The sequence below is a fragment of the Colius striatus genome, chromosome 4, assembly GCF_028858725.1.
Source record: "Colius striatus isolate bColStr4 chromosome 4, bColStr4.1.hap1, whole genome shotgun sequence".
Lineage (NCBI taxonomy): Eukaryota > Metazoa > Chordata > Aves > Coliiformes > Coliidae > Colius > Colius striatus.
The window spans coordinates 67167042-67176213 of record NC_084762.1 but is presented as its reverse complement, the minus strand read 5'-3'; the positions used below and the strand labels follow the sequence as shown (position 1 = coordinate 67176213).

At 42.2% G+C, this 9172-nt stretch overlaps 1 protein-coding gene across 1 annotated transcript in view; it reads right to left on the bottom strand.

Moving 5' to 3' along the window:
- Positions 1-2605: 2605 nt before the first annotated feature.
- The window catches only part of STMN2 (stathmin 2), a 42583-nt gene continuing 36016 nt past the window's right edge, over positions 2606-9172 (bottom strand). Inside the window, exons 4-5 of the mRNA XM_061995002.1 lie at positions 8136-8327; positions 2606-3959 (exon numbers count right to left, since the gene is read on the bottom strand). Coding sequence (XP_061850986.1) covers positions 3900-3959; positions 8136-8327 — 252 coding nt within the window. The 3' untranslated portion in view covers positions 2606-3899. The remainder of the gene's footprint in view (positions 3960-8135; positions 8328-9172) is intronic.

Genomic DNA, 9172 nt, shown 5'->3' with positions numbered 1-9172 from the left:
GCATGTATGTGTATAGGACGTTGCTGTGCATCAGTGATGTGTTGGGGATTCTAGAGTGAAGGAATAGATAGACATTGCTATTTGGCTATAGAAGGCTTATGATTTTGTTCCAGTCATTAAAAAAAAAACCACCTCCATGTGAGAAGAAATGTGATAACAAAGGCAAAAAATAGGTGTGGTGGGTTTAAAGCCTATATCCAAGCCTCCTGACTTTGAGAATGTTTGATTTGGTTTAAGCATAAATTTTGTGGCTTCACTAGGACCAGGTGAATTGTGACAGGTTTGAGTTGCTCCTGTTTGATTACTCAGGCAGTCTGTTCCTGGCAGCCCTGACACAACTAATAGGAAAGCAAACCCTACCCCACTTTAGAGGTCCAGTCCTGGGGTCTGCAGAGGCCAGAGGTCAGAAGCGCCCTTCTCTGTATGCTGCACGGCCCTGGCCTGCTTCTCAATAGCCATAAATCTATCAGAGGAGGGAGTACCTACATGGGGCAACCAATGCCAGTACTCCAGGCTCCCTCTTGTCCTGCCAGGCCAGAGGTTCCAGGCAGCCTACGGAGAATGCTCAGCGTTTTAGCACCAGCTGCTCACAGTTTACTCATGTAGTTGGGCATCTTCAGTTAATGAACAAGGGAAGCTAAACTTTTAAATCTAAAAGTGCCAAGAACTCTGCTTGAATTAAAAAATAAACAGAGATATTTAAAGTAACCAGAAAGGTAATAGCTTAAAGATGGATGTTGTGATTATTACTTTTGAAGGAGATTCTTAATCTGTAACTCCACTAGACCCACAACTATTAAAAGATACAAGTGTACAGGGGCAGAGAAGGTCTCTAACATGGGTGTATAGTGCTCCCACTGTCTTGTTCTTCACTGATTTCCCTAGTGCAATCCTGTTACCCATTGAGGAGCATCTCCCAGGCATTTCCTGGTCATTTCCAAGGTCTGTGCTGTGGTAGCATGTGCCAGGGACCATCCCAATGGGCACTTTGGATGTGGACACCCTTGTATTTTGGGGGAAAGAGTTTAACCCCATGGAGGTGAGGGCAGGCTGCCCTGCTTGGCTTCGACAGCAGAGAAACATCCTTGGCCTGTTCTCCAAGCAAGTGTAGACAGCAGGATGAACAGGAAGAAGACTCAAAGCAAGACCAGAGTGTGTCAAGCTAATGGACAGAGAAACCATAAGTCACCCTCACAGTGAAATAGTTTTTTCTTATATTTAAGTGGAACTTTTTGTGTTCCAGCTTCATCCCATTACCCCTTGTCCTGTTGCTAGCTACTATAGAAAAAAGGGATGTCCCAACCTCCTGACACCCACCCTTTAGATGTTTATAAATATTAATAAGATCGTCCTTCAATCTCCTCTTCTCCAGACTAAACGGCCCCAGTTCCTGCAGCCTTTCCTCATATGAAAGATGCTCCAGTCCCCTGATCATCTTGGTGGCACTGCGCTGGACTCTCTAGCACTTCCCTGTCCCTCTTGAGTTGAGGAGCCCAGAACTGACTAGATGATCTCTAAAGGTCCCTTCCAACCCCTACCATTCTATGATTCTATGATTCTATGACTTACCATTGGGAAATGAAACCGAAATCCTCGAGTCCTCAAGTCAAGATCCAGGACCTTAAATTGAAATATAAGCTTCACTGGATGATGTTTTTACTGGGACTTAAAGCAACAAAAAAACTTTGAAGCTTTGGCAACATTCCAGCTTGTGATATCCAGGTTCAAATTTTGCTATTTGGCTTCTCTGACAGGTTTACTTCTGGAATTTTTGACAGAAAGACAACGAATTTAGGCAAGGAAACCCAGCTGCCATAAGAAGTTGGAGTTCTCTCTCCTTCAGTGGCACATAACTTGTACATAGAGCTGAGCTTGCAGCCTTATGCCTGGATCAGGCTCTGTTTGACTGTGGGTCAGGTCTTCCAGGGATGGAACTTGGCTCTGAAATAAAATAGGCTGCATGGATCAGAAAGTGACTGTTGCAGATCCAGAGATTTTTGCCCATCTCTCCAAAAGAGCAAGTAAATGGTGCCACTTTCATGACTTTAAATCAGAAAACTAATCCCAGGGGAAATTCTTGATCACCTGCCTAGTTCGAAGTGGAGTCTGATCCAATTTTATATCTCAGCTCTGCAGATATTCCCCGGTGGTTGTGTTTTTCAATATATCCTGTAAATGAATCAATTTTACCCTGAAAATAAGTGTGTTAACAGTCACAATCTTGCTGCAGCTATCCATGTATGTACTCAGAGTTACCTTATTAACTTTTCTTTCCCCAGATTCCTTTTTTTTTTTCTCCCCTGCAGTATTGACTCAGGATTAAGGGATGCATGGACATGTATGTATAACTAGTTCTCAAATAAACTCAATGCTAGAGGTCACATTTATAGACCCAGTCTATGTGGTAATCTTTAAAAACAACCAGCCTAAGCACTGGAAAACACATAGCATGATTAGTTAGTCCTGTATTAGCAGAGAAATAGGCTTAGTTTATTGATAGGTCTTATTTCAGTCTCATTTTCATGCTTTTATGACTACATTAGGCATTCACCTCCTATGGGCACACATCAGAGAAGTAATAGAGCGAGAGAAGAGACAAGCCCTGTTTCAGTTCACAGAACCCCAATTCTTTATTAATCACAGCTTGCTCACAATGACATACAGGAAAATAGCACTAATGAAGAGTAGAATATGCAGGCAGCAACCTCCAGGGGGGTAGGGACAACTTCAAAACGGCAGCTATTTTGGGGATGATGTGTTAGGTTTGGTGATACTGTACTTGGCACAAGCACCCTGTCTAGTCATTCCTCCTGCTTCAGCCCTCTTAGTCTTAGATGTCTGTCACTAGGTAGGGTTGGCTAACACTGAAGAGTAAAGGTTATGATGAATGGAAGTCAGCAGTGTCCAAAAAAAAATGGTAACAACTGGCTCATGGGTTCCAGGTGAAATATTCAGTAGCCTCTTGTACTATTACACAAGTAATGTGGTAGCATCAGGTAAGTATCATAGACCATGGCACCTACAGATAAAGCCAGTTAATGTTATCTATAAGTTGTTCCATCAATAAATTTTCAAGTGGTGAATTAAGCTCACTTTACAATTAGCATTTGTATGGCTGTTTGGCATCACCTAGAATTTGTCATAGCTTGATGATTACAATGTGCCTCTTAAATTTGCCTCAGATGGATCTCACTTGCTTCTGTTCTGCTGCACAGCTGTATTTGTTGCCCTTCACCTCAAATAGCAGAAGCAACAAGTACTGCACGTGGTGATTTTATCTCAATTACATAGCATGCTACAGAGTCCTGTAGCGTGAGCTGCACTTGAATAAACCACATTTGAAGAGCCTTTTGTCTTGGACGTCTGAATGTGAAGTCACAATACCTGTGATCTAGTCACTTTCAACAAAGCTTCTTGATGGCAAAGCAGTCTAGGTTATTAGGCAATGACTGGTCTCTAGCACCATAGAACTACTACTGACCTCGTGGTGGGTTGAAATGGAAGTCGCAGGGAATGGAATTAGACTTGAGGTGCTTCAAATGAACAGACCCAGCAAATTCAACCGAGTGGAAATAGACAACATCAGAAGCCTGTTACAGGACATGTAAGATTATGAAATAACTTGCATAATGCAATACTTGTATTTTTTAACAAAAATGTAAGTATTTACAAAATAAGATCCGAGTTTTTTTAAACATCAAGCAAATCATTCTGCAAAGAGACCGCATTGTTTTTGTTTTTATTCTTGTTTCTTTCTTAAAGTTTTTTATTGAGTTCTTGATTTTTATTTTTTTAAACCATGTCATACATTTCCCATACTGATATCGCATGATCCATAATAATATAGGCAGGGGGAGTTTACTAATGGTGGGGATGGGTCACATCCACCATTGCTGTTTTCAGCCAGACAGTTCCACCTGGAGCTCCTTGTTTCTACGGACCTCTGCGGCATGCCTCTCCTGGAAAACATCAAGAAGGGAAAAATCAAGCCTCTTCCATATTCCACCTGCCCACAGATGCTCCTGATGACAACCCTTTTAGGCTGGGCATTCTGTGATTTGATGCTTGTGCCAACCTGTATCCACAGCTCAACTATCTTTACGAGACTCTACTCAGGAGAAGTTTCACCCACCAGACCAGCCTGAGGCATGTTCGATGCTCACATTCTGCTTACAGAGAGATCAGTCCTTTATCTGGTATGGCCCTATAATTCTCAGCACCTAACAGAGCTTCATTTTAAAGGCCCACACAGAGAGGTGCTGTTTGCAGCATAAAATGTGCCACATTGTCACATTTGCCCTTTGAATTCCCAGATGTTAAACTAAATACAGGGAAGGATGAGTGAGCTTGAATTAATTGCTTGCACACTGTATGCAGAAGGTGTGTTAGTTACTGTGTTATCTGTAGCATTTAGGAACCATACATAAAGGCCAAGAATTTAGTTCCAAGATGGGTCAATTTGAACATCTGAACATGTTTAGCCTAAAGAAAATAAGACTGAAGGGAGACATAGTCATTCACTACTACTAGAAGGTTGTAGCGAGGTGAAGGTCAGTCTCTTCTCACAAGTAAAAAGTGACAGGACAAGAGAAAATGGCCTCAAGCTAACTGTCCATTCCCTTCTTTCCCTGGATGTCAAGACTGTTCTTTTACAAAAGCAATCATAGTTAATTTAGACTTAACTGAGCCACTCACTGTATACTAAACATATGAAGGAAAAGATGGTTATCAGGGGGAGTCAACACGGCTTCACCAAGGGGAAATCCTGTTTGACCAACCTGATAGCCTTCTATGAGTGCATAACCGACTGGCTAGATGAGGGGAGAGCAGCAGATGTCATCTACCTTGACTTCAGCCAGGCTTTGACCCTATCCCCCACAACATCTTCATCAGAAAGCTCAGGCAGTGTGGCTTGGATGAGTGGACAGTGAGGTGGATCGAGAGCTGCCTGAATGACAGAGCCCAGAGTGGGGTGATCAATGGCACAGAATTGAGTTGGAGGCCTGTGGCCAGTGGAGTTCCACAGCGGTTAGTTCTGGGGCCAGTCTTGTTCAGCATCTTCATCAACGACCTGGATGAGGGGACAGAGTGTACCCTCAGCAAGTTGGCTGATGACACCAAACTGGGAGGACTGGCTGATTCCCCAGAAGGCTGTGCTGCCATCCAGCGGGATCTCGACCGGCTTGAGAGTTGGGCAGAGAGGAACCTCATGAGGTTCAACAAGGACAAGTGCAGAGTCCTGCATCTGGGGAGGAACAACTCCACGCACCAGTACAGGCTGGACTGACATGCTGGAGAGCAGCTCTGCAGAGAGAAACCCGGGAGTCCCGATTGATAATAAACTAAATATGAGCCAGCAATGTGCCCTTGTGGCCAAGAAGGCCAATGGCATCCTGGGATGCATCAAGAAGAGTGTGGCCAGCAGGTCAAGGGAGGTTCTTCTCCCCCTCTAGTCCACTCTGGAGAGGCCTCATCTGGAGTCCTGTGTCCAGTTCTGGGCTCCTCAGCTCAAGAGGGACAGGGAACTTCTGGAGAGAATCCAGTGTAGGGCCACCAAGATGATCAGGGGATTGCAACATTTTCCTTATGGGGAAAGGCTGTGGGAACTGGGGCTGTTTAGTCTGGAGAAGAGGAGATGGAGAGGGGATCTAATTAATATTTACAAATATCTAAATGGTGGGTGTCAGGAGGTTGGGACATCCCTTTTTTTCTGTTGTCTCTAGCAACAGGACAAGGGGTAATGGGATGAAGCTGGAACACAAAAAGTTCCACTTAAATATAAGAAAAAAATATTTCGCTGTTCAGGTGAGGGAGCAGTAGCACAGGCTGCCCAGAGGGGTTGTGGAGTCTCCTTTCTTGGAGGTCTTCAAGACCCACCTGGATATTTCTTATGCAACCTGATCTAGGTTGACCTGCTTCTGCAGGGAGTTGGACTAGATGATCTCTAAAGGTCCCTTCCAACCCCTACCATTCTATGATTCTATGATATTCAGACAATTCTGTGGAAATGAGCCTGTGGTCAGGACAGTTGTCAAACAAATTTAGGAATATTCTACTTGGGTTGTTTATAAAACTATTATTTTTGGCACCTTCTGAGGTTTAGGAGTTTGGGTTTATGTCTCTCTCTTTTCAACTGTCAAAATATCAGATTTTTATTTCTTGTGTCTAATCACAGGACAAAAAACCCAGACCATCAAATGACAAGTACAAGGTGACTACAGAAACAAACATCCATCCCTACTTGACTTCATCTTAAGGCATTCCCTATGTATTTCCATACATTAGAGGTCTTTTATGATAAAAAAATTCACAGAATTCTACAATGCTTGTCTGGGTTGGACTATGGATCATAGGCTAAGACCGCTTATTACATCAACTGAATCTGTAAATCGTAAGTCTTAAAAGACCCCTAATTCTGAATGCTAGATTTTATAAGGGACTTGTTCCTCAGGATTTTGATTAACTGCAGTATGCAGAAGTTACCTTGGATTGCAGGAACTTCTAGACATCAATACATCAGGGTGCTCACAGATCAGTGTAACTAACTTTTGAAGATTTGGACCCAGATATTGTACTATTCAGAGTTTGCTTCTGTGTTGGCAAAACTGTATATTCAAGCACCTTTTAATTACTGTACAAATGTTCCCAAATAAGTTATTGTCATCTGTATTCAGGAGCTTTCTTTGGATTTCATGCACGTATGTCATCATATTGCTGTGGAAATGGGGTTAGCATCTCTCTGTCCTAGGTTAACGTTAACATACTGGGGTTTAACAGTCTATTAACATTAACCTAAGACAGAGAGATGCTTCAGCTGTCCTTTTCATTTCCTTCTGGACCTCAAGGATGGCTAGTTTGCTTTCCCCTTTGTTTGCATAAACTGTGGGATATGTGCCTGTAAACTAAGCTAATGTAAAAACATCAAGTAATGTGGGTGCAGTTCTTAAGATCAAGAATTATCCTGTTTGTGTAGTTACTTGTAACATCATCCTTTGATTTCTGTGTTTGTTTCTTGCTCTCCAAGACTTTTGTCTCCATCAAAGAAGCAGAAGTGCTTATGGAGAAGATCTCATTGAAAACCGCTAGAAATGATTTTCTGCCCATTAGTCAATTTACTAATGTATTAGAAAACTCATAATTGAGAGAAACAAGTTATCATTCATGTGGACCTAATCCATTTTTTCTTAACATGCCTAAATCTTTATTTTCTTGTTTCCCTCTCTTGGTTGGAAGGGTTATTTTACAGAAGGGCACACCTGGTTCCGCATCGTGGGGTTTGTGGTTTCTCTGTTTCCTCTGGCAGGACCAAAGATCTCCAGAAGAAAAATTACTCTCTTATAGTTGCTACATTCATGGAAGAACAGACACCTTTTGATGTACAGGAAACATTTTTTCCTGCATTTTCTCGTTTTTCTCATCTGAGAAATCAAGAACTATGGACATAGGACAATTGTTTGATTTGATCAATGACTTTTCTTAAAAGCCAAAATCCAAACACAAGTGACCTTTCATTTGTTCACAGCACTTCTACAAAGCCAGAAAATCAAGCTTTGGAAACAATCCAGCAAAGTGTCATGAAGATTAATGAACTGGAGCATTTCTCAGTCTCTCCCATGAGAAAAGGCTGCAAGAGCTGGGACTGTTGAGCCTGGAGAGGAGAAGGCTCAAAGGGATCTCACTGATATGAGAATATGTGAATGAAGGGTGTACAGAGCCAGGCTCTTTTCAGCGGTGCTGAGAAAATGGGCACACGTTGAAATACAGGACGTTGCCTCTGAACATCAGGAAACACTTTTTCACTGTAAAGGTGACTGAGCACTGGCACTGGTTGCCCAGGCAGGTTGTGCAGTCTCCATCCTTAGAGATATTCAAAAGCTGTCTGAACACAGTCAACCAGCTCTAGGTGTCCCTGCTTGATTAGAGGGCTTGGGCTAGATGACTTCAGCCAATCTGTGATTCTATGTGATTATCAAAGTTCAGTTTTTTCAAAAGTGAATGGTGCTTTAGATAAGCCTCAGGGGCTCTGACTTAAACATTTCTCAGTTGTAGCACCTAAGAACTACCCACAATATCAATTCAAAATGTTGATTAGATTTTCTTCTCTAGTCTAGGGTGATGAGTGATGGTGTGATTACCTTCTCTTGGAGACGTTCAATAAGAGCAGCTAAATTAGCTTCACGGTTTTCTTTGATCTGTTCCATTTTCAGTATCAGCTTTTCCTCTGCCATTTTGCTGAAGTTATTGTTCTCCTCCAAAGCCTTCTGAAGCACTTCTCGCTCATGTTCTCTCTTCTCTGCCAGATGTTTCAGCACCTGGGCCTCCTGGGACTGGAAACAGAGAGACATGTAGCTGAAATGAAATACTTATGTGGAGCAAAGAAACCTCCATTGGGCAACAGTTCACCAAGTCTGGAAACTGCATAAAGTTTGTTGTTTTATTGTTACGTGCACTGCTTGGAAAGTGCACACTTCTCTGTGTAAACAAGATTAGCTTCAATAACAGGGACTTAGAGGCACTGGCTAAATATGGGGTGTGTGCCTCAGACAGCATCAGAGAAGTGTCCGAAGCACATCTGTTAACAAGAAATACCGTCATGTGCTACTGCCCTGAGCTGTCTGGGTTACTGCAGTGGTTGCTCAACATCTGACAGCTGCAGTCTTTTAGCCATGAGCATTTTATTCACAGAGATTGGGTACTGTGGCCTGAAAGTATTTACAGTGCTAAAAGGGAGGTTGCTGACACGAGAGGTGCATTTTTTACTTAGCTTGGACTATCCTTTAATGTGCTTGAACAGTTAATAACAAGCTTCGAAGTTTACTGTTGTATAAGACAGACAGAAATAAGTCAGACAACTTTTTTTTTCCCCATTATATTTATGTTTGACTTTGTCTCACCGAATAGGAAGGGAAGAAAGTGTTTTAATCTGTAGAAAATAACACAAGAGATATTTTTAGTTAAAAGTTCAAATTTTGCAGGTAGGAATTAAACCTTGTATGATACAATGTTGTTATTCTTTGTAAACTCCCTGCTCAGAAGCATAAGCTTTGTTATTTATTTTACATCAAATTACTAACATCAAGCCACTAATCCCAGGGGAGAAGCCAAAGAACTTGCAGCATTGGGCCCATCCTCAGGCAAGGCTAGTTGAAAAGACAGTATGTTTAAGAGGGGT